Raw genomic sequence first — 26,090 nt, 5'->3', positions numbered from 1 at the left:
GCTGATCTGTGACACTGCAGTGTCTGGGATGGAGAATCTGTCTTGGAAAAGGAAGAGAGTCAGAGGGGGGAGGGGAAGATGTGGGGTTGGGCAGATACATTCTGGGAGGGATAAGGCATGATGGATGTACAAGATGGGTGCAATTCTGAGCTGCAATGTAGCAAATGAAGGACACGGAATTGCAAGCGAAGAGTTTGGAGAGGTGGGCAGAGGCCAGGACACGGATGGCTTTGCGAACCATGGTAAGCAATTTAAGACTGAGGGCAATGACGGACACTAACGACTTTTTCATAGCTCAGATGCGTTGTTCAGAGTGGTCCCCCTGAAAGGTAGACACTTCTATGTGCAGTCTTTGCATACTTTTTCTGGATTGGTTTCCACTGTGATGGCGAATGGCATAAGCCAGAGAACATTTGGGAAACACTCCTCAAGAGCATCTCCCTAGGAAAGGAGGGTTAGCCAAGGAGAAGCCACCCTGGAAGATTTCTACAACTTAGAGACACAGTCCTTGGTTGGTCGTGAGGAATGAGCAGTCAAGCCTGGGGCTGACAGAGAGCAAACTCCTTCCTAGCCACTGAGGAATGAATGGTCTGAAGAAATGAATTCAGAGAAGTTTGAAGGGCAGGGGGCACCGGGGAGTACCAAATCAGTCCCAGCTCAGAGTCTATAAGAAGCTGGAGCCTGCTCTCAGATGCCTCAAAACAAGCAATTCAGGACAAACGTAGTCCCTTGACACAGATGAATTCTAAAATTAATTATAAATTATCTGGGGTTTCAGGAGAAATATTGCTAACTCTTTACCGAAAAATCTAAAGCCTTTCAACATGATGTCTGGCTCTGTCAGCTTTCAGATTGAGCGTCTGAAAAAAAAAAAAAATTTAACATATAAATATCCACATACACAGGAGAACCTCATTACATCATGTTTCATGGGCTTGGGGGGAAAAAGTAAAAGTGAGAAAAGGAGAGAAAAATGGATCTGGATGCTCTTGGCTAAAGCTTCAAAACCATTCCATTATCTGAAGTATAATACGAAATGGGGAAAGGAAGCAGAAATACTTCTCAAACAATACATTCTCCAAACCAGACCTAACACCAGAGGCTGTAACTCCCTGGACAGTCTCAGGAAAGGACAAAGAGTCATAGAGACTTATAGGAAACCTTTACGTTGTAAACAACATAGAAGATCAGAACCAAAACTGGATTAATCAAAAGATGATAATTAGTTGTCCGTCTAGCTTCAGGCAAAGCTTTATCCAGAGTTCAAAGTACATGTCCAAGACTCAGTTTTTCTCCTTCTCAAAGTTCATGAAAAAGAAAGGGAGTGGCCACAACAGCAAGGGGCAGGCATGTGGGGACCATGAGACTGCTTGTCCCAAGAGAGGAAAGCAACAGCTTAAGAAGAGCCAAAAGATGAAGGGAAAGAAACTGGAAATTGACCACACTATTAACTATTGAAATAACTGCTTGAAGCCAGTGAGGTCACTGGGCTTAGTATTAAGTAAGACAATTCCTTATCTTTTTAAATGAAGTCTGTTTAGGTCAGGTATCTGCTATTTGCAATCGAAAGAATCCTAATACTAAACAGAAATTGTAGTTATAGAAATCAGAGTTATTGGGCAGTGGCCAGAACGTAGAGGAACAGCATAAACTACTCAAAACTAGAAATACTGACTTTAGGCAACAAATACTTACTCTTCTACCATTATCTGCACAAAGAAGGACAGAAACCATGTCTTTAAGGAGCTTACAATTCTAGTTCAAGTATGTGCAAAACTAATGTATGGCCCTGGAAGGCAAGACAGTGGTTACTGCTCAAGGGGGGAAAATACACTGGAAGGAAGCATTTCTGAGGTGCTAATATAAATGATGCCATTCAGTAATACAGAATTACATTGTCTTAGACAATAAAACTTGTTCCACTCTAACCTGTCCTCTTATTCCCTGCACATCACATGAATACATCATTAAAAACTCAGCCATTCTTGGGGAAGGTATTTGCAAATCACTTATCTGTTAGGAAGTTAACATCCACAACCTATAAAGAGCTCCTAAAACTCAACAACTAAAACAACAACTCAATTCAAAATGGGCAAAAAAAACCTTGAAGGGACATGTCTCAAAAGAAGATACACGAATAGCCAAGTAGCACATGAAACAAAGCTCAACATCATTAATCATCAGGGATCGAGGAAGCTTCTGCAGAAAATTCACTATCTTGAGTGTGGTCATGGTTTCACAGGTGTGTTAAAACTCCTACGAAGGTAAACTTTAAATATGTGCAGTTTGTTGTATATAAATTATGCCTCAGTAAAACTATTGAGGGAAGGGGGCAAAAATCAGCCATTTTTGTTGGCTGGTCTTCTCTTGACAATTAGGAGATGTCACTGCTGGTCCTCTTTTCTCACCGGCACTCAACACTGCCCCTTTTCTCCAGGGAAAAGATGGGTGCCATCATACAAACACCTCTCCTTACCTCTGCCTCTTCTAATCCGGCCCCTCTTCTCCAATCTGGATTACCTCTGCCTCTTCTAATCCGGCCCCCCTTCTCTAATCTGAATTACCTCTGCCTCTTCTAAACCGGCCCCCCTTCTCTATTCTGAATTACCTCTGCCTCTTCTAATCCGGCCCCCTTCTCCAATCTGGATTACCTCTGCTTCTTCTAAACCGACCCCCCTTCTCCAATCTGGATTACCTCTGCCTCTTCTAAACCGGCCCCCCTTCTCCAATCTGGATTACCTCTGCCTCTTCTAATCCAGCCCCCCTTCTCCAATCTGGATTACCTCTGCCTCTTCTAATCCGGCCCCCCTTCTCCAATCTGGATTACCTCTGCCTCTTCTAAACCGGCCCCCCTTCTCCAATCTGAATTACCTCTGCCTCTTCTAATCTGGCCCCCCTTCTCTAATCTGGATTACCTCTGCCTCTTCTAATCTGGCCCCCCTTCTCCAATCTGGATTACCTCTGCCTCTTCTAAACCGACCCCCCTTCTCCAATCTGGATTACCTCTGCCTCTTCTAAACCGGCCCCCCTTCTCCAATCTGGATTACCTCTGCCTCTTCTAATCCGGTCCCCCTTCTCCAATCTGGATTACCTCTGCCTCTTCTAATCCGGCCCCCCTTCTCCAATCTGGATTACCTCTGCCTCTTCTAATCCGGCCCCCCTTCTCTAATCTGGATTACTGCAATAGTCTCTTTCTGCTGCTTCCAGTGCCACCTCCCTCCTTCGACTCAAACCCACAATGGCTCCCATCTCCTGCCACACTGTGTACAAGCCCGCTACCTCGTATTACAGTATTACATCCGTATTAGCTGCTGCCCACTCTTGGCTCCTCGTCTTTCCTCTCTGTCTTCACGGCTGTTACTCTCCCTCTTCTCTCACTCCACTACTGCGTCTGCACTTGCTGCTTCTGAAATATCCCAACATCGGGTTCCATCTCTAGGCCTTCAATATTCCCTCTACCCAGGCTGTTCTCCCGCTCACTCCTTCCAGCCTTGGCTCAAATGTGACCTTCTGAAGGAAGCCTATTTAAAACGGTACACCTGTGCCTCACCCCTGTACAAACTTCTTGTTCGTTTTCTGTCTCTCTTTGCTAAAATATAAGCTCCATGAGGGCAGGGATTTTTGTTCATGCTTAGATGCTCGGCATCTAGAAAAGTGGTTGGCAAACAGTAGATGCTTACTGTTAAGTGCATAAATAATTCCATGGGGATTTTATTTTTTTTTAACGTTTTTTTGTTTTTTGTTTTTTTTTTTTTTGAGACAGAGAGAGACAGAGCATGAATGGGGGAGGGTCAGAGAGAGAGGGAGACACAGAATCGGAAGCAGGCTCCAGGCTCCGAGCCATCAGCCCAGAGCTCGACGCGGGGCTCGAACTCACAGACCGCGAGATCGTGACCCGAGCTGAAGTCAGACGCTTAACTGACTGAGCCACCCAGGAGCCCCAAGGGGATTTTAAAAAATAGGACTTGGTAGACCAAAAAAGTTTTACTGAGCGGTAGAAGTGACTTCAAAACTAACTAACAACAGGGGTGCCTGGATGGCTCAGGCAGCTAAGTGGCTGACTCTTGATCTCAGCGCAGGTCTTGATCTCAGGGTCGAGCTCAAGCCCCACACTGGGCTCCGTGCTGGGCGCAAAACCTACTTAAAAACAACAACAACAACAACAAAACTAACAAACATGGCATGATACAATGAAACAAACAAAGTCAAATGAGCTTTGAGATCTCAGATAGGAATGGGGGAAGACTAAGACAAACATTAAACATCATAGCATTTGGGGGGCACATGGGTGGCTCAGTTGGTTGAGCATCTGACTCTTGATTTCAGCTCAGGTCATGATCCCGGGCTGGTGGCATGGAGCCCCAGGTCAGGCTTCTCGCTGAGGGTGGAGCCTGCTTAGGATTCTCTACCCCTCCCCTGCTTGCATGCTCACGATCTCTCTCTCAAGAAAGAAAAATCCTAACATTTAAAAAAAAATTAGGAATGCTCCCAAGCTCCTAGCTTCAATTACAGTCTAGTCTTTCATGCTCCCAAAGACAAGCTAAGGAAGACAAAGCTACTCGTTTAAAAGTAAAGATTTAAGAATTACAGCAACATGGGGGGACTGGCTGGCTCATTTGGTGGAGCAGGTGACTCTTGGTCTTGGGGTTGTGAGTTCAAGCCCCACGTTGGGTGTACAGATTATTTAAAAATAGCATCTTTTAAAAAAGAGAGAATCATGGCAACCAATTTCCATCCTTAAGTGAATTCAGTTTTTCCTAGTCAAAGACATGAGTGGGAATCCTAGAATTCTAAGATAAGTATTACAAAGTCCCTGCTTTCTAGTCTATCACATACTCAACAGGAATCATGGACTGGTCTCTCTTCCTTTTCTTCCTCACCTTTCCTTCCCAGGAATCTGGAAAATAGGAATCTGCAATACGTAGCATGAGTTAAAATTCTTGGGGTGCCTGGGTGGCTCAGTCGGTGAAGTTCAGGTCATGATCTTGCAGTCTGTGGGTTTGAGCCCCACATCGGACTCTGTGCTGACAGCTCAGAGCCTGAAGCCTGCTTGGGATTCTGTGTCTCCCTCTCTCACTTCCTCTCCCCCACTTGGCTCTGTTTCTCTCTTTTTCAAAAATTAAAAAAAAAAACACTAAAAGAATTTTTTTTAATAAATAAAATAAAATTCTTAAGAATTTTTTTTTATAAAGACAACGCTGCAGAAAATGTTTCCTTCCAAATGACCAAAAACAGTAACAAATAATTATTTACCTGATCTTTTTGAAGGTATTCCCGTCAGAGAACAATTAAACAATAGATTGTTAATGCCTTCCCTGCTAAAATGTGTGTGTGTGTGTGTGTGTGTGTGTGTGTGTGTTTGTATCTAGGAGTAACAAGCAATTGCCAGCAAAGCTAGCATAGGAAAATCAAATACTCTGCCTATTTACACATGATTCCCTGAAGCCATTCCTGATTAAATATTGTACCATTTCAATCTTCTTACTGGGGATATCTATTAACTAGGACTGCTTGTGAAGCCAATGAATTTATCATATAATTACACGTACCCTATACAAATTACTTCTCGATGACCTCTACTCACAGAAATAAACCAAAGAGGCATGACTGGCTCATTATAAATCCACATGAAGATTTCTCTAGGAAAAGGCATTGAGAACAAAGTCCTGAAGGATCTTAAGCTGCACCTGAATTTAATTTTCAGCAGGAAGTAATCACTTCTGTTCTGAACTCCTAATGCATTTGCAGGAGCTCCTATGGCATGAAACACTCTCTTATCACTAAGTAGCTATGTGACCTTGGACCAGTCACTGCCATTCTCCCTGCCTCAGTGTCTTCATGTATAAAATGAGACACTTGAACTAGGTGACTTCAAAAGTCTCTTCCAGACCTGACGTTTCCTCATTTCGTAATTATAATCAAAGGGCACACTTTATTTCACCCATCTTTTCAACACAAGAAGAGCATTTGATTTACTTCTGCATCCTCTGCAGTGTCTAGAACAGTTAACTGAACCTCCTTGAGCAGCGGCTTGACAAACGTGTTCAAGGATCCAGAAAACAGTACAGTTGGCTGAAATTTCCTTTCTCTTCACTCCCTTAAAGCCTTTTCTAACCCTAGTCGTGATTTTAACCCAAGTGGCTCTCTTTAAGTCCGCCCTTCCCATACTTCTGGCAGGATTACAAGGAGGCCAGAGAAGTAAACATATCCCTTGTCACCTGGCAAAAGTCGTCTGGAAGAAATGCATCCACCAAAAACACGTTCAAGGCACATGCTTTGTAAGCCATCTGACCCAACACCACAGCTGGAGACCTAGACAGAGGTTCCATTTCATAGAGTAAGCTTATCTAATGCATTCCAATCACCTGAGAGCATGTGTAGGAAGCTATAGCGGATGTCGCGGTGGGGGGAGAGAAGTGAGGTGGCGGGAAGGAGAGGAGAGGAGACAGGATCTGCGAGGAGGAGCATGTAGAATATTCCCTTCACTTTTCCATTGGTGGACACTTTAGAAACCCAAATCCCAGAGGGAGCTGTACTGCAAGGGTAGAAAATATCTGCTCATAAGGCACTTGGCCTTCACTGTTAGGACTCTGAAGCCAGAATGTCTGGGTTCAAATCCCACCTTTGCTCATTAATAGCTGTACCACCGTGGAAAAGTTAATCATCCTCCCGTGCCTCAGTTTCCCCATCCGTAAAATGAGGAGAACAGCAGCACTTGGTTCACAGGGTTGTTACAGGAATAAAATGGGTCAATACATGTCAAATGCTTATACCGATGCCCAGCACACAGGAGGTGCTCAGTAAATGAGAGCTCCTGGTGTTACTGCTGTTATAATCATGAGAGCTCTGGGATTCTCGGGGGGCTAAGAGAACAAAGGAATCCCTCTGCTCTTACGGATTTGAACTCTGCACTTCCCTCCTCCAGAGGACAGTCAGTTGCAAGGCTAAACCTTCATATGTTTATGTAGACTTGTATACTTTATCAGTCTTAACTACTCCCGACCACAGAAACTACTCACTAAAAATTTAAATTCCTTTCTGAACGACATTCTAGGCTTCAAAAAAGACTTGATCACCCACGCTCTGGGAGCACAAAAGGACTATTAAAACTGTGGGGCTGAGAGGAGGTGGGAACACAAAGACACCTTTGTAGCAGCCTGAGCTATCACATACCGCTGCCTCAATTTTAGAGAGTTGCCTCCTTAAGAAGGAAACTAACAAACTCCATTGTTCCTTCACATCAGAGTTCTTGGATGTGATCATTCTTAAATCCTTGGCAACGCCTTATTAAAGATCAGAGGATCTCCATTCCTTCCATTAGGACAGCATCAAATCCCCTTCAAGCAATTTTCTTAGGTCAGCATCATTATTTACGATGCCAGAGAAACTGCTAAAATTTCCAAATGCTCAACTAGTTCCTTGTTCCGGGCTGAAGACGTAAGGTAAAAGTTGGAAAATGTCTTAGCCACCCCGAGGCAGTGTTTGAGGATGGGAAGTGGGAAGAAATGTGAAGAGAACCACGAGAACGTCCTTTTAAGATCCCTTTTCCAAAAACGGCCATGTTAGTAAACGAAAAGCATACGGCGATAACGACATCCAATTAAAAAAATAGTTTTCAGAAAGCACTGACCCTTAAAAGTTCCAGGTCTTTCCCTGATGGGACATCTAGAACTCTGCTTTTGCAAGCATCTTCCAGTAAACAGGTCGAAGAGATAGACAACAGGGTTAATACTGCATCTTGTACCCCTCTGTCAAATGACCAGGCAAAGAACGAAGTCAGCGTGGTCACGCCATCCTGGATCTGCCCAATTGTCTTAGGAGCCTGTGCTGAAAAACAGCGGAGACCCTGCACCCAGAGCAACTGAACAACACAGGAAGGAAAGTGCCGGTAGGCCGAGAAAAGGTAGCCTAGGGTCTCTGTTCCAAGGGGACCAGGTTTCGGAAACTGCAAGAACAAGTTCACCCACAGCACCCCTTTTAGGACTCGAACTGCAGCAGCGCTTATAGGGGACTGGAGAGTCTCCTAAAAATAGAGGACTGTCTGCTTACAGAACCTACTCCAACCGCTTCCGGCAAGGAAGGACAGTAGTCAAATCCGTATGAAGCCGAGAACAAGTCCACGTTTGACAAATCACTCCCATCAAGACAGTGATGTCAACCACAATAAAGGAGTTTGGCAAGACGGGCAACGTGCACCTGTGGGAACCGGGAAAGATTTGACAGATTTTTGTTTTCCCAGCCCTTTATCAGCAAGTTAATTATAGCAACTGTACCGTCTACTCTGAGCTTTAGAGAAAGGAGGTTGGCTGTATGAAACCAAGATCTGTTCTCCTGGGCATGAGAAAGACGGAATGACAGTAGTGCTTACACGCGAAAATACTCCATCTGCGTCCCGCGTAACAGAGAGTTGGGCAGCGCCCCGAGACGAGAAAGAGGTATGTTCTGCGGAGACATGGGTGCGGCAAACCTCGAGAGGGCAGGCGACACCGTGTACACACAGATGCACGCACACGCTCACGCGCACACGCGCTCACGCGCACACCTCCAGAGCCTACACAACTCTGGTCGTGTTACACTCAGAGCTGCGACTTCACAGGGCAGACTGTACCTTCACAGCTATAACTATACACCGCCACCGCTGAGCGCTCCACGAGGTTTTCATCGTGATGCCAGCTCACGGCCATTTTCCCCATGCCAAAGTAAGGCTCCTCTTTCAGGTAGGGCATTTTCTGGGGATCCATGAAATTCAACAGAGTTACGTTGTATGCCGCTCTGTTCTTAATGTCCGCCTCATCCTGCCCATCGAAGGACCCCATACCGACCCGGGGGAAGTCTGGCCCTATACACACAGGCACGGCATCGATATTCGACTTCTCTTTGCAGGCGAGTTCTTCCAGAGCCTGGATGGTCTCTATCTGCAGGTAGTCATTGAGCCTGAGGAAGGTCTGACAAGCAGCCGCTATTTCAGCCTCCTCGTATCTCGTACTAGCACCCTTCACTGGCCAGGGTACCGTAAAGAGCCTGGTGTTCAGGTACTTGTAGGTGCAGCCTGGGTTTCCGATGAGGATGCGAGACACCGGAGTGAGCAAATCTTTGCCCTGGATCCTAACCAGGTCCCGAAAGAAGCAGCCATGCTTGTGCAGTGTGAGGAAGGCTTCTTGAACTTCTTTATGGAGCTCCTCGGGGACGCTGCCGGCTTCGCGGAGAATTAGTTTAGGATATTTCAGCTGCCACTAAAACAAAACCAAAGCAAAAATACGTGTTCATGGATAGCTATGATTCTATCATTTCCAGAAGTCTGTTTCTCTGTCGGCAGCATCAGGAGGAAAAACAACACAAGGTAGCGGGTGGCCTTTCTAAACAGGACGCACGTCTCTCCAGCCTCAAGCGGAAGACTAAATAAAACAGTTACCATCGGCTGTCCAGTCTAGATTTTAGCTTCCACAAGACCAAGCTCAAAACAATTGTTAAGATAAATAAAGTACTATAATAATAGTTTGTGCTTTGATCCCCCAGGGTCCCTCTACGGTCACTTCTCCCTGCCCTCAACCTGTCTTCCGACCTTTGGCCCTCCAGACAACATGATTTTATTAATTAACCGCTTTAACACCTATTTATTAAGTGCCAGCTAAATGCTGAGTACGATTCTAAATCACGTATACACAGTAACTCACACCGTTATTATCTCCAGTTTTTAGATGAGAATCCAGAAGCACAGAGACATTTTAAACACTTGCCCAAAGTCACGTAGCTGATACGTGTTGGAGCTGGGATTTGAAGGCCTAGGCTCCAGAGTCTGGTTCCAGGGCAGACGAGACTGCCTTGCTTCCCACTAAGTGCCAGACTGGTTTCTGCTTTAGTACTTTCATTGAAAGAGAAATCACTTCTCGTTGGGAATTAGATAACAAGTTCCATGAACACTAGAACCATGAGACTTTTGTTTACAACTATATTACCAGTGCCCAGAATGGATTCAGTAAATGTTGAATGAATGAGTGAATAAATGAGGTATTCTACTGCGATTCAGAAAGCTGTAATAATTCCACTGGGGTCACTGGGAGAGAATACTGTAGGATAATCCTTCCTCTAATATGGAAATGCATGGATTTATTGATGCAGTAGAGGACTTCATTACCCTGTCAGCCACCACTTCTGGCTTCTAGGATTTATGAACGGGTGACAAACCAGAGATCCCGGATTCTACACAATGCAATGAACTTTTTTTTCACCAAAGCACAGGATTTTACGTTTACCCCTGTAAAGTTTAATCTGATCGGTACCTTCCCACTACTGTACAGCTAACCAGTTTTGAAACACATTTCTTCTAGATCTTCATTTAATAATGACCATTTATGTGATAAACAGGGTGAGACCACTTATTCCTCCATACATTTTTTCATTCATTATGTGTCTACAGAGCACATGAGACAGAGATAAGGTTCCTGCCCTCACAGAGTTTTCTAGCAGATCAGGTAATAAATAAGGAAAAGCAATCTCAAAATGCATGAAGTACTAGGACAGAAACAAACCACTGGGATATCATTAGATGAGGAAAGACTCTCTAAAGAGCTGGCATTTAAGCTGTGATCTTCAGGAAAAGGCCGCGTCAGCCATGTGACAAGCTGGGGAGAGAGCTTCCCGGGGAAGAGACCAAAAACTACACTGGCGCTGAGGACACCAGCCCAATCTTGAGACAAAATGGCGGCAAGTTTTACTTGAGCCAAAGAGCCAAAGCAGAGTGACGTGGTGAGGTTGAAGGGAAGGCAGAGAGGCTGGACCACAGGAAGCCTAGGAGGTCAAGGTAGGGAACCGGGATTTACTCAAAGTGCACTGGAGGGCTCAAGGGGAGAAGAGTAATTTGATCGACCTTTTATAAAAATCACTCTTAGTTAAAATATCGGGCATGGATTGGAAAGAGGTAAATGTGAAAGCGGAAATTCTATTAGGTGCTATCACAGCCATCCCAGGGGGAAGAGATGATGGTCTGAATTAGAGACAGAGACAAATGGACAGGTAAAATACATACTTCATAGGCAGAGCAAAAGGAAGTGCTTATGGATTAGATGTGAGGGGCAAAGAAAGGAAAGCAATTACAGGCGACTAGTAGATTCCTGGATTTAATGACTAAATAAACAACTTACCATTTTTTGTTTTAAATAAGAAAGACTGGGACAAAACAGGAATAGTAGGTGGAAGAATCGGAAGGAATGAGGAGCTCTATTTTGGAGCCGTAGCCATTAAGATACCTTCAAAATCTTTGGGAATACAAGCTGGTGCAGCCACTCCAGAAAACAGTATGGAGTTTCCTCAAAAAACTAAAAAGAGAACTACCCTACGACCCAGCAATTGCACTACCAGGCATTTATCCACGGGATACAGGTGTGCTGTTTCGAAGGGACACATGCACCCCCACGTATATAGCAGCACTATCAACAACAGCCAAAGTATGGAAAGAGCCCAAATGTCCATCGATGGACGAATGGATAAAGATGTGGCACATATATGCAATGGAGTATTACTCGGCAATCAAAAAGAATGAAATCTTGCCATTTGCAACTACGTGGATGGAACTGGAGGGTATTATGCTGAGTGAAATTAGCCAGTCAGAGAAAGACAAATATCATACGACTTCACTCATAGGAGGACTTTAAGAGACAAAACAGATGAACATAAGGGAAGGAAAACAAAAATAATACAAAAACAGGGAGGGGGACAAAACAGAAGAGACTCATAAATACGGAGAACAAACTGAGGGTTACTGGAGGGGTTGTGGGAGGGGGGGATGGGCTCAATGGGGAAGGGGCACGAAGGAATCTACTCCTGAGGTCATTCTTGCACTATATGCTAACTAACTTGGATGTAAATTTAAAAAAATAAAAAATAGAATTAAAAATTAGTTTTTTACAAAAAGATACCTACGAAATCTTGAGGTAAAAATAGCAAGGGGACAACTGCACAGACGCACCCAGAGCTCAGAGGGGCAAGTGGAGCTAGGGAAATCCAGGTGGCATTTGTCGGCACACCTTCGTTGCTGTTGTTTTTTAATGGTTTTAATTTTTGATTTTTTTTTATGTGAGAGAGAAAGTGTGTGCGCGAGTGGGGAAAGGGGGGCAGCAAGAGAAAGAAAGAATCTCAAGCAGGCTCCACACTCAGTGCAGAGCCCGACAGGGGGCTCGATCCCATGACCCTGGGATCATGACCTGAGCCAAAATCAAGAGCGGGAGGCGCTCCCGGCACATCTTTGGTTTTGAAACACCTGGAAATGAATGAGCTCTCTCAAGGAAACAGCACAAATGCAGAAGGGGGCCCGCAGCCATTGCCTGAACCACAGAGCAAAGGAGCAAAAGAGACTTTTGGGGGAGAAAGCCAGGAGAGGGTATTACTGCAGAAGTCAGAAGAGAGGAGCATTTCAAGAAGGATGGCATAGGCAGCCGCCCCCGGGGGGCCAAGCAAGATGAGGCCAGAAAGTACCCCCTAGAAACGGCAGCACGGCCATCATCGATGCCTGTGACGTGAGCAATCTCAACAGGGCGCTGGCGATAAGAGTCCGAAGAGAGTTGGCTGGTGGTGGCATGAAAGCAGGTGGCACGTATGAAGGCCTGTCTCAGGGGTCGTGCTACGGAGGGGAACAGAAAAACACAGCGGCTGATGAAGGGCGATACCGCTCGAGGCACCAACCTTCCGGACTGGAAGACGGGAGGGTACAACCAGGGCTCGTGAGGATACTCCCGGGAACAAAATGAGAGGAGAAGGATGCTGCTGCACAACACAGGGTGGCGAACTACAGGAGCAAAGGCCTTGGGTGTCGAGGGCAGGAGCCTCCCAGGTGAGGGGTGTGAACGTACCCTGTGGGGCAACCCACTGGAGTTGGTGGGGGGAAGATGGTAGCACTGTTTTATTTTTAACCTGAAAAAAGCAAAAACCGAGCTGCACCAAAATATGTGTCCACGTACGTGTGATAGATGGACACACATACACACGTTTAATATGAGTACTGTGATGAAAAAGGCACCATAGGGCGCCTGGGTGGCGCAGTCGGTTAAGCGTCCGACTTCGGCTCAGGTCACGATCTCGCCGTCCGCGAGTTCGAGCCCCGCGTCGGGCTCTGGGCTGACGGCTCGGAGCCCGGAGCCTGCTTCCGATTCCGTGTCTCCCTCTCTCTCTGCCCCTCCCCCGTTCATGCTCTGTCTCTCCCTGTCTCAAAAATAAATAAACGTTAAAAAAAAAATTAAAAAAAAAAAAAAGGCACCATATACAAGCAGTACTTATGTCTACTTTATGAGTAACCACCAAAAAACTCCCTGAGACTTAGTCGTTTGCATGTTATCAAGTTTACAGCCCTATCCGAATCTAGACCTTCGTCCTCCTCCCAGGGCTGGAGTCATTTCATATCCCCCTTGAGAAAGCCTGCTGTTGCATACATCTCCTCCCAACTGTGTGTTCAGTAACGCCGCCCCGGTAGCTTGAAATTGGCCATGGTGAAGTATTTACACCACAGAAATCAGGAAACACTGAGTCAAAGCTGAAGGGTTTTGTTTTGTTTTGTTTTGTTTTCCCAGACAGCCAATTCTTTTTTTTTTTTTTAATTTTTAATATTTATTTCTGAGAGAGAGAGAGAGACTCAGAGCATGAGCAGGGGAGGGGCAGAGAGAGAGGGAGACACAGAATCCGAAGCGGGCTCCGGGCTCTGAGCTGTCGGCACAGAGCCCGACACGGGGCTCGAACTCACAAACCGTGGGATCATGACCTGAGCCGAAGTCGGATGCCCAACCGACTGAGCCACCCAGGCGCCCCTTCAGACAACCAATTCTTAAACATTTAGTAGGATACCACTGTGTATGCTTGAAATGCGTTATGGACAGGAGTACGTGGTCAGAAAACATTTGGATCAGAGGAAAGATATTTCCTATATCGGAATAAACTGGGAGAAAGAAGATGTAAACTCAGATAGGGCCATAAACTTGATAATATGCAAACGACTAAGTTTTGGGATTTTTGGGGGGGGGGGGAGAGAGGGGAGCACTTCCAATTTTCACAGTGAAAATGCCAAACAAATCACTAGCTAAGAATGTGTGCCGGTCATTTGGGCTGTTTGCCAAATAGTTCTGGATTTCTCCCCTATCATCCAGGATTTGGGGCCCATGTGAACTTACACTTCCAAGCCCGCCTCATGCTGGATGAAACATGTCACTATTTCTGCCCAGTGAAAAATGCTGGCTGCCACTTCCAGCCTGGAGCACTTCACTGCCAGTGCCAGACCCTCTAGAACATTCTTTCTGGCACAGTAACCGGCTAGTGGCTGCTTGGATCTCTGAGTTACTACTTTAATGGGTAGTGACTCTTTGCCAACCCACAAATGATATGTAAAGTGAATAAGAAGTATTGTTGGGGGAAGCCACTGAGATTTGAGGGTTGTTTGTCACTACAGCATTATCTAGCCTATTCTGCCTAATCCAGAACGCAGGGAACAGAAGGTATGGAGGAAGTCTGAGGAAGTATGCGGAAGAAAAATCAATTAGTCAAGTCTGCATACGGAAAAATGACCTTACTAGGAAGGGACAGTAGGACTGCCCTGCTTCTCAGAGGGCCTATCTGAGGTGGGGGATCATAAACTTAAAGTTGACAAAGAGCAGACTTATGGGGCACACCACTGGGAATTGCCATTGAGACTGTCAGGGATGCATTTAGGATTTATAGTTTCTATACTCACTTATTCCATTTGCAAAACAAGAAGAGAAATCTCATACTTTCTGTTCATGCAGCTCGTGAAGGGAGCAATGTAAGCTAGTAAGCAACAACAGAATATTCTGGAGCCAAGAGCCGTCACTCTAATTTTATCACTAAACTAACTATTCTCTGAGCAAGTCCCCAAACACTCGGTATGTTCGAAGCACATCTAACCAACAGCAGTGGTTCAGAAGGAAATTTCTCTATACTGTCTTAACGGTTCTGGGGTTCTTCTAAACAACCCTCAGTATAAGATATGAAACAAAATAACAGAATTCCCAAGAACTTTATTTGGGAACACACCCACTCTGGGACTGGGAGAGGAGGAAGGCTGGAAATAATACACAAACACACATCTACCTACAGCTGCCATTGCTCAAATAGACAGTGGGGCTGGAGACTCCAGAAGAGGTATTGAACACAGGAGAATAATAATTCTAAAGACCTGGGAAACTCACACAACCATATGCATATCACATGTAAATACCTTGACAATAAAAAAAGCATTCCAAAAATAAGAGTACAAATGACGTGGGAAAGTATCCCCGCCCCCCAAATTTTGCACTGATCTCTCATCTGCCTTTCCCCTTTAACCACATCTGCCTCTTTTCCTACAGGTCTCAAGGGGCCAGCATTCGGCAACCCCCTTCGGACAGGCCCTTTCCCCCCAAATCTATACCTGCCAGGACCTTCTCATCCTCCAGGCTACTTTCTAAAGAATCCTTCCCTGAACTTCCACCCTCACGTACGTATCCCCGTTCCCCTTCATTACACTTCTCTTTCTGCTTTCACGGCACGTGCCAATCTGTAACTACTTATTTATTTGAACTACTATTTATTTTTATTTTTTTAATATGAAATTTATTGGCAAATTGGTTTCCATACAACAGCCAGTGCTCATCCCAAAAGGTGCCCCCCCATGCCCATCACCCACTCTCCCCTCTTTCCCACCCCCCATCAACCCTCAGTTTGTTCTCAGTTTTTAAGAGTCTCTTATGGTTTGGCTCCCTCCCTCTCTATTTTTTTTTCCTCCCCCTCCCCCATGGTCTTCTGTGAAGTTTCTCAGGATCCACATAAGAATGAAAACATATGGTATCTGTCTTTCTCTGTCTGACTTATTTCACTTAGCATAACACTCTCCTGTTCCATCCACGTTGCTACAAAGGGCCAGATTTCATTCTTTCTCATTGCCAAGTAGTATTCCATTGTGTATATAAACCACAATTTCTTTATCCATTCATCAGTTGATGGACATTTAGGCTCTTTCCATCATTTGGCTATTGTTGAGAGGGCTGCTATAAACATTGGGGTACAAGTGCCCCTATGCATCAGCCCTCCTGTATCCCTTGGGTATATTCCTAGCAGTGCTATTGCTGGGTCATAGGGTAGATCTATTTTTAATTTTTTGAGGACCCTCCACACTGTTTTCCAGAGCGGCTGCACCAGTTTGCATTCCCACCAACGGTGCAAGAGGGTTCCCGTATCTCCACCTCCTCTCCAGCATCTATAGTCTCCTGATTTGTTCATTTTAGCCACTCTGACTGGCGTGAGGTGGTATGTGAGTGTGGTTTTGATTTGTATTTCCCTGATGAGGAGCGACGTTGAGCATCTTTTCATGTGCCTGTTGGCCATCTGGATGTCTTCTTTAGAGAAGGGTCTATTCATGTTTTCTGCCCATTTCTTCACTGGATTATTTGTTTAAAATCTCTCCTGCAAGCCTGCAAGCCTGAATCTTCCAGAAGAAGTAGTGGCTTTATTCTCCACTTTATCTCCAAGCCCTTGGCTGGCTCAAATATAAGTGCCTAAGACTTGTTTCTAAGAGTAAAAGAAGAAAAGGTCTGAGACTGATAGAAAGCAGATAAGTGGGGGTCTGAGCTAGGAGTGGAAAAGAAGGCTGACTGCAAAAGGCAGGAGGGATCTTCTGGGCATTCCGGAAATGTTCTAAAACTACCATGGTGATAGTTGCACAACTCTGCCAATTTACCAAAAATTACTGAACTGTATAATCTTAAAAGGTGAATTGTATGGTATGTAAATTGTACATATACACAGCTCATCAATAAGCAGCTTTTAAAAGATGGATACATTTGGGGGCGCCTGGGTGGCTCAGTCAGTTAAGTGTCAGACTCTTGGTTTTGGCTCAGATCATGATCTCATGGTTCATTAATTCAAGCCCCATGTCAGGCTCTGCACTGGCAGCATAGAGCCTGCTTGGGATTCTCTCTCTCCCTCTCTCTCTCTGTCCCTCTCCCCCTCTCGCTCTCTCTGTCTCTCTCAAAATAAATAAACTTAAAAAAAATAAAAATAAAAAAATAAAAGGTGGATACATTTTAATATGCAAAATTTTTTAAATTCTACATGAAAAGAATTATAAAATAAAAAGGCAAACACTAACTGGAAAAAACTATTTGCCATCTATTTGGCAAAAATGGACAATATTCTTAATAAATAATCTTTCATTTTTAAATATATGTATATACACACATACAACTATCAATATATATATATTGATGTATATCTCAATAGAGAAAATCACATAAATTAATGGAAAAGGCTCTTCAATACAGAAAAATATTGAACTGCCCCCAAAGTCAGAAAAAAATACAAATTAACATAATCTGTATTAAATTATATTTAATTTAGTTTTGCCTATCAAATTTGCAAAAAACAAAATTTTATCATAGTAATACACATTGCTGGTGAGGCAAAACCAAATACTCTAATAGTCTGCAATCAGGAATGCAAACTATTACAACTTTGCTATGGCCAGTTAGACAAAATTTACCAGAACCTAATATGCTCATATCTTTCCATCCAGTTTTCCTACTTTTAAGAATTTCTCATAGGGAAAGAATTAGAGAAACATACCAAGATTATAAGGATATTCATCATACTATTATTTATGATTAAAAGCTGAAAACCACCAAATGCCCAACAGGGGATTAGAGGTGAAATGGTATATTCATACAAGATGGAATACTAAAGTAACACACTTTAGGAAAAAATCTGTACTGTTTTGTGAAAAACGTACATAACAAAATACTATTAAACAAGAAATTTAATAACCAGATATTTAGACAATAGGATTTCAGCTTTAACAGAAAACAAATGTAGACATGTAAATACAGAAAAAAAAAATTAGGGGAAAATACGGTCACAAATTGATGGTGGTTATCTCTAAGTGGTGAACCTGGACATAATTTTAATTTTCTTCTTTAGACATCTGTATATTTTTCAGATTTGCCAAAATAAATCTAAAATACCTTTTAAATTAGAACAATCAAGGAACGGGTGCCCAGGTGGCTTCGTCGGTTAAGCAACTGACTCTTGATCTCGGCTCAGGTCACGATGTCACGGTTCATGGGATTGAGCCCCGTGTCGGGCTCTGTGCTGACAGCGTGGAGCCCACTGGGGATTCTCTCTCTCTACCCCTCCCCCACCAAAATAAATACACTTTAGAAAAAAGAAAATCAAGGATAAAATGCCGTGTTCAAAAATTCTTAATTTTCATGACATTTCTTATATTTGCCAAGAGATTCTTTTTGATGACCCTGAATTTTCTTTTTTTTTTTTTTTAAAGTTTATTTATTTTTGAGACAGAGAGAGACAAAGCATGAACGGGGGAGGGGCAGAGAGAGAGGGAGACACAGAATCTGAAACAGGCTCCAGGCTCTGAGCTGTCAGCACAGAGCCCGACGCGGGGCTCGAACTCACAGACCGCAAGATCATGACCTGAGCCGAAGCCGGACGTTTAACTGACTGAGCCACCCAGGCGCCCCAATGATGACCCTGAATTTTCAAAAATGTTTCAATGTAACTTCCTGCACTAATTTAGATCTGATTTAAAACGTTGTTGAAGGCTCTAGAAAATTATGATTTTAATGCAATAAATACAAATAATATATTCGAACTGGCTCATTTGGTCACTATCTCAAAAAAAAAAAATCCAAGGGAAAAGTCCTCCATCCTAAATGCCTGATCTAATTATTTATAAAGTAACGAGGCTAGTGCCTGACACATAAAAACACCACGGAGTGTTTCTTAAATTTTTCTTTAACGAGAGCAAGTAACTCTGGGAAAGAACTCAACGTTAAATAATGGATTATTAACTCATTCTGCCAAACAAGCAAGTTTACTTTCCGTTTTGGACAGGTACGTGTAAAACATCAGATATCACTCAATGATCTGGAACTGCCGTCGGCAGATTTTCAGGTATGTTAGAATTTTTTTGTTGTTTAATCCCATGAAAGTTTTGCCAGGGAGTATGCAGTCATGCAATTATATTAATAGTTGTCTGGTCACCTAATATATTTCTTGAGGTCTACAAAAGATTCCGTCACCTAAATGACAATTATATAGTTTAATAAGCAGCTGGAAAGGCATCGTAGATATAAATTGCCAACATGCCAGGGCTTTTATCAATCTTCGACAGATGCAGAATGAATGGTAGGTTTTCTGGAGAATACGCTTTATTTTCCACCTATTTGACACCATTATGTGAAAATTCTACTGCTTCTCCTCTCACATCAAGGGACAGTTCTGAAAGGATGTCGTCCTACAGAGAGGACAGACCTGCTGTTAAATGAAGAAGATACCAGTGTTGCAGGAGGCTCACGTAAACAAAGCCAATGGAACTGAACCTTCGGTAGAGTGAAATTAAACCGATAGTCTTCAAGTGACTTGGGAAAGGTACTTCATTTAAAAAGTGTTAGGACAATGGAATACTACGTGGCAATGAGAAAGAATGAAATATGGCCTTTTGTAGCAACGTGGATGGAACTGGAGAGTGTGATGCTAAGTGAAATAAGCCATACAGAGAAAGACAGATACCATATGGTTTCACTCTTATGTGGATCCTGAGAAACTTAACAGAAACCCATGGGGGAGGGGAAGGAAAAAAAAAAAAAGAGGTTAGAGTGGGAGAGAGCCAAAGCATAAGAGACTGTTAAAAACTGAGAACAGGGGCACCTGGGTGGCTCAGTCGGTTGGGTGGCCGACTTCGGCTCAGGTCATGATCTCGCGGTCCGTGAGTTCAAGCCCTGCGTCGGGCTCTGTGCTGACAGCTCGGAGCCTGGAGCCTGTTTCAGATTCTGTGTCTCCCTCTCTCTGACCCTCCCCCGTTCATGCTCTGTCTCTCCCTGTCTCAAAAATAAATAAAACGTTAAAAAAAAAAAATTTTTTTAAAAACTGAGAACAAACTGAGGGTTGATGGGGGGTGGGAGGGAGGGGAGGGTGGGTGATGGGTATTGAGGAGGGCATCTTTTGGGATGAGCACTGGGTGTTGTATGGAAACCAATTTGACAATAAATTTCATATACTGAAAAAAAAAAGGAAAAAATAAATAAAAAAATAAATAAAAAGTGTTAGGATACTGTGATGCCAAGTGACTGTATTTCTAATCTGGCTGTTAGTAGAGTTTGCTGGTAACACTTTGTATTTTGCACTCCACAGAAATGTATATACACATTACCAGTCATAATATTTTCTGTATAATTTTCATTGTAACATGCTCATGACTGGGCAACCATATCCTGAGACAAATGGGGTGGACACTTATCTGGCCCAACCTCCTGCTGCACGATGCTGAGCAGTCTCCCAAAGGAGGCTCTCTTCTGAGGTTACTGCATAGGCTTTGCCACAGCTTTCGCGACCGGTCTTGTGATGACGTGTGGTTTGCTACAAAGCGGCTCAGAGGTGTTTGTTCACTCATTGCATGGTTCGTCTTTTGGGTATTAATTTAAAATGACTGGATACCTGCTATGTACCGGACACCATACAAGGTGCCATAAGTACGAAGATAAAAACAAGGTAGCTCCTGTTTTATAGCACCTCGTAGTTTAACAGTACAGATAGAAATAAAAACCGCTAGCTAAAGAACGGCTCATCATCATGGAAATATGAATATACTACAATGGGAGCAAGGAATAAACGAGCAGGAAGGGACTCTGGAAATTTTTCATTTGTTGAGCACATATTTATTGAGCACATACTATTTGCAAAGCGCTAGGTGTTGGGAATACGAAGAGAAGAAAACTTCAATATGGTAGCCAGGAGCTCCCATATATACATATGGCATATAAACACCTGGTATCTATGGCCCATAATATACATAGTATTTTACGGATTTAGTATTCACTTATTTAGATTGTGACAGTGCTATGGAAAAAAAAGAAATCCAAGGTAAGTAGGAGAGAAATGCTATTATACAGGGGCTGGTCAGAGAGGGCCTCTGATAAGGTGACATCTGAGCAGAAGAATGCAAGAAATGAGGACCCAAGCCCCGCAGGCGCCTGGGCGGGGAAGAGAGTTCCAGACTAAGGGAACACCAAGTGCGAGCCTTGGGGGCAGCAGTGTGCTTGGGTTGATTCTCCGAAGGGCGAGAATGCCAGAGTGGCAGGAGGAGGGGCGGCAGAGGCAGGAAATGAGCAGAGAGAAGCTCCGGGGCCAGAACTCAGGGTGCTTTGTGGGCAAACGTCAGGTCCCAGGCTTTCACTCCGAACAAGGCGGGGAGCGATGTAAGGGCTCTGAGCATGAAAAGCATAAGGAGCCAACTCAAGCTTCAGAAACAGCAGGGCTACAGACGCGGTGTTGAAACAGACAGAAAGCTCTCTGCAACCACCTGAGAAAGAGAGGGCGATAGCCTGGCGACTGTGTAGAAGACAGAAGTGGTAAGAAGTGGCTAGATTTTTAATACACCCTGAAAGTAAAACAAGTGGGATTTCCCGGTATCTTCACAGAAGAGGTCGTAGTTAAGCAAGGTCTTCAAGGGTGAGTAGGTGCTGACCAGACAGAAAAGGGGATAAGGGTACTCCACACCCAGGGAATAACAGGCACCAGGCCATGGAAGGACGGAAGGACACAGCAGATCCAGGGTGTAGCAAGAAACCCCCCAGGACAGGAGTCTAAGGTTGGATGGATTCCATGTTAGGCAATGGGCAAAGATTCGACCAGAGAGGTAGTCGCTAGCCTTATAGGCTACGCTGAGGAGGGTGAACTTGACCTTACAGGCAAGCGAGACCGAGCGAAATTTATCAAGCAAGGAGTGACAGGTCAGACACGTTAATAGGAACGCAATATTGATGGCACCGGAGAGGGGACAGGTAACACCAAGTTGGAAAACCCCCAAACTGTGTTGGTGGAAAACGATAAACGAGGGCCGGAATGAAGACTATGTCAGTGGAAATGGAAAAGAAGACACACCTTCAGGGAGTACAGAGAGGCAGAACTGCCAGGGCCCAGCGCCTGAATGAGGGCTCAAAGCAACCGGCAGGAAGTGAGGACGGCAAGGTGTCTGACTTGATGAACGGGCCAAAGGGGACGGCCACTAGGGAAGAGGATGAACGGCGGGATCCCCTAAAATGGATCCTCACCAAAATGTAAGTCGTAGCTTGTCCTACTTGTGCCCCAGACCCTCTCATGGCCTCTCAAGTCATTCGGAGTCACAGCCAGCATGGCCAGCATAGACAGCAAGTTCCCGTATCATGGGGCCATGGCTCTCTGACCTCGTCTCTTCTGTTCTCAACTCTCTCATTCCGCTCCAGATATGCTGGGGTCAGGGGCTCCCCCTCAAACATACCGAGGCTCTGCTGTTCCCTATGTCCAGAACATTCTTCCTGCAATGTTGGAATGGCTTGTTCCTAAACCTCCAGAAGGTCTTTGTTCAAATGTCACTACGAGAAGGCCTTCTGCAATCCCCTTATTTGCAATCCCCCACCTACAGTGCCCCTTCACGGACTTTATCTCCATACCAGTGTTCCCGTCCGACATTTATTTTTCAGTTTCCTGTTCATTTCTCTTCCCTCCCCACTCCCATCCCACCCCATAAGAAATAAGCTCAAAGAAGGAAGAGTCTTCTGTCAGTTTTCACAACTTCATCTCTAATGCCTAAAACATTTCCTGCATAGAGTAAGGGAGCTAAATACACATGTTTAGTGAAGTCGGTAATGAACTAATACAGATCATGTCGGGTTAGATGTTCCTGTGAGACGCTCAGGCACAGCCACCCCATAGGCAGTTGGGACCAGAGCACTGGAAGTCACAAGGGAGAGCAGGGATGGAGACGGAGATTTGCGATCGTGGGGATGAAGGCAGAGCAATTCCCCAGAAGCATTGAGAGCTACGGTAGGACGATACTAAAATTCAGACTCAGGAGTCAGACAGCCTGGGCTCAGATCCTGGTCTTGACACTTCTTGCTTATCATATAAACCTTGAACAAAGTTTTAAAACCCTCTGTGCCTCAGTGTTCTCATCTGTAAAATGGGATTTAAAAAAAAAAAACAAAAACCTGCCTCAGAGGGTTAAGAGTTAAAGAAGCAAATACACGTAAAGAGAACAGCAAACAGTACCAGAAAAGCCTGGCACACGGAAAGGGACACAGGAAATGAAAGCAAGGGGGCATACTGACGGGAGAGGCATTTTCTCTGGATAAGAGGAGTAACATTTAAACATTTTTTTTTTAAGTTTATTTTATTTGTTTTGACACAGAGAGCACAAGCAGGGGAGGGGCACATAGAGAAGGAGAGAGACAGAATCCCAAGCAGGCTCTGCGCTGTCAGAGGGGCTCGAACTCACAAACCGTGAGATGGTGACCTGGGACGAAGTTGGACGCTTGATCGACTAAGCCCCCCAGGCGCCCCCCCGCCACCAGGGGTAAGAAGCCAGGGTTTATTTTCAGACTACGTAGCCCCTCCTCTCCTTATCCTCTGTAGTGAACCTACAGAAGTTCCCTCCGCTTCTCCTTTGAGTGTGTTGTTGTTTTATTTCTCTTCTCTCTGGTCCAATCAGAAGAAACCAAAAACCATCTCTGAAGGTGTTTCAAATTTGAGCAAGGTATGGGATACTGGGAGGCGCACCGCATGGCAGGAAGAGCGTGGGCCTTCGGAGGCAGATAAATGTGGTCTTGAACTCCACCTCTGCTGCTCAGATACGGAGCTTGGTCTGGATCTAAAGAGAAATTTGGTTTTTAATTTTTTTCATCTTTACTTATTTTTGAGAGAGAGAGAGAGAGAGCAAGCGAGACAGGGCGTGAGCAGGGGAGGGGCAGAGAGAGAGGGAGACACAGAATCCCAAGCAGGCTCCAGGCTCTGAGCTGTCAGCCCAGAGCCCGACACGGGGCTCAAACTCACAAACTGCAAGTTCATGACCTGGGCTGAACTCAGCCACCCAGGCGCCCCTAAAGAGAAATTTCTAGAAGAGAAAGATAATACCTACCCCCCCCCAACACTGCAAGCCTGAAGAAGAGTAACTGCTGCACACACTTCTGTGGCATAAGTGAACGGGGCGGTTGTGAGGGCCGAATGCAAGAACGTGGGGTCAACGAGCGGACCCAACAGAGAAGCTACAGCAAGCCTTGCTTTTGGGACTGGCAGCTGGACTGGCATTCTTGTGGCCAGGGCCTGTTTAAAAGACCCGGAGTCGGGTCAGAACTTTCTATTTATTCATGTCCTTACACTTCGTCTTCGAAGGGAAAAAAGGGTCTGCTGAAGCACTAGCCCTTATTATAAGGCGCACTTAAAGTGATTAGATCCTGTTATCGGGTCTGTTGTGGGTCTTGGAAAGATAAAAGGGCCACCTTGGTAGTTGTTCTGTTTGCCTCTGAGTTTCCTTTTATCCCCCAGTGTTGGGCTGGCTGCGAGCACCGCGGCTGATAACCTTTGTGTTTAATTCGTCGTGTACCAGCACCGCTCGCACCATGCCAAAGCCGAAAGGCTCAGCAGCTGCTTTACGGCAACGTGCGTAATCATGTCTCCGAAAATAGCAATAGGGATTTAAGAACTGATTGCATTTTGTGGGTTTACTTGTTTTAAGGAAAGTGCTTTGGAAAAACTTTTTTTTTTTTTTCTGATTACCAAAGAATACGTGCTCATTCAAGATAGTTTGGAAAACCAGAAACGCTCAAAGGATCGAAAACCCTACCACGCCGGCCTAGAACATTTCTGCATAAATCCTGCAGACCTTTCCAGATCCCGCCTCCCCAGAGAGGAGTGTGCATGGACAAAAACAAAATTAAAATCACACTAAACGTTATGATATGACTGGCTTTTGGAATTAACTAATTGGTGCATTAATTCATTCATCCAGCCAAGCAAATTATTTAAATACCTACTTAGGTGCCAGGCCCTGTACAAAGCACGAAGGATGAGGGAGACGAGCATATAAATAAAATCAGTGAGATACACGGAGGTGATAAAGGTGCACACAAAGTCCGACAGGTGCACACGACAGGGAGCAGAGACAATTCTCCGCGCTGTAGAGGTATCAGGGAAGCACCCTACAAGAGAGGACACGTTACTCACAGGTAACAGAAGTTCACCAACGAAGGGACGTCAGCCGGGGATGGAGCAAGAAGGCCCAAAACATGCGACCGCGCAGCTGGTCTGAGGTGCTTGCGACAAAAGTCCAGCGTACGTAACAAGATGAAAGAGACTAAGAGATAAGGCTACAAATGCAAGACCCAGGCAACGAGCGGCCACCGCGCGGTTTGAAGCAGGGGGTTGGCCTGTGCAGATTGATGTCTTGGTTAGAAAATGTGCTAGAGCTCTAAGGATTAAGAAAGAGGCGCACGGAGGAAAAACTAGTCCATAAAAGGACTCATCCGGTGAAAGACAGCGAAGATCTAATGAGAAGGGAGATGACAGATAAACGTCCTGGAATGGACAGTGAGCTGGAAGCCAAGGGACCTGGATTCTAGATGGGTAAACATCTTCTTTCCTGTCTTCCTTCTGCAGCTACTGAGAATCAGCCACATCCAAGTGCATGCTAGATGCTGGAGAAACAAAGATGAGGGGGTCAAATTCTTACCCCCAAGAGCTTACATCCTAGGAGGAAAGCAGAGGTGACCGTGCACTATCAGTGCTTGCCCAGAACGCCTTCCCCTCCTTCTTTGGGACGGGGACTCCGATCGTCCCCTAAGGAAACCATCCATCTCTGACTCACAGCCCATGCACTTTGAGTGGAAATGGTCCTCTCTGAGCCCAACTCCACGAGTGGGTGCATGAACTGGGCTGTGCAAACAGGAGCGTCTCACCCACCTGAACACAGTGACTGGTTCAGGAATAGGCACAGGATTCTAACCAGGCCAACGAGATCACTCCCAGGAGAACTGGATGGACCCCCCCCCCCAAAAAAAAAAAAAAAAAAAGAAATTACTGCCTTCTTCTAAGATCCCATGTGCTTCAAACCACATGCCCCTCGGGCTGTGAGAGTCCTCCTCTGCTAGCAGGTCAGAGCCCATCCAGCATGAAGTCACAAGGGGCGCAGAACCAAATCACGGCACAGAGAAAAGCAGTGATCAGATACCATCTTTCGAGAGGCTGGATTCAGCCGGGCACTCCAAGGCCTCTACGTTAAGAAGGCCAGTAAA

General features: G+C 44.9%; 1 protein-coding gene across 6 annotated transcripts in view; it reads right to left on the bottom strand.

Moving 5' to 3' along the window:
* Positions 1–26,090, bottom strand: part of FTO (FTO alpha-ketoglutarate dependent dioxygenase) — a 387,882-nt gene that overhangs the window by 250,084 nt on the left and 111,708 nt on the right. For all 6 annotated transcript variants that reach the window (XM_007096676.3, XM_042968315.1, XM_042968313.1 and 3 more), the window contains exon 3: positions 8,609–9,233. In XM_007096676.3, the coding sequence (XP_007096738.1) occupies positions 8,609–9,233 (625 nt within the window). The remainder of the gene's footprint in view (positions 1–8,608; positions 9,234–26,090) is intronic.

The sequence above is a fragment of the Panthera tigris genome, chromosome E2 (assembly GCF_018350195.1).
Source record: "Panthera tigris isolate Pti1 chromosome E2, P.tigris_Pti1_mat1.1, whole genome shotgun sequence".
Classification (NCBI taxonomy): domain Eukaryota; kingdom Metazoa; phylum Chordata; class Mammalia; order Carnivora; family Felidae; genus Panthera; species Panthera tigris.
This window is presented reverse-complemented; position numbering and strand designations above follow the sequence as displayed.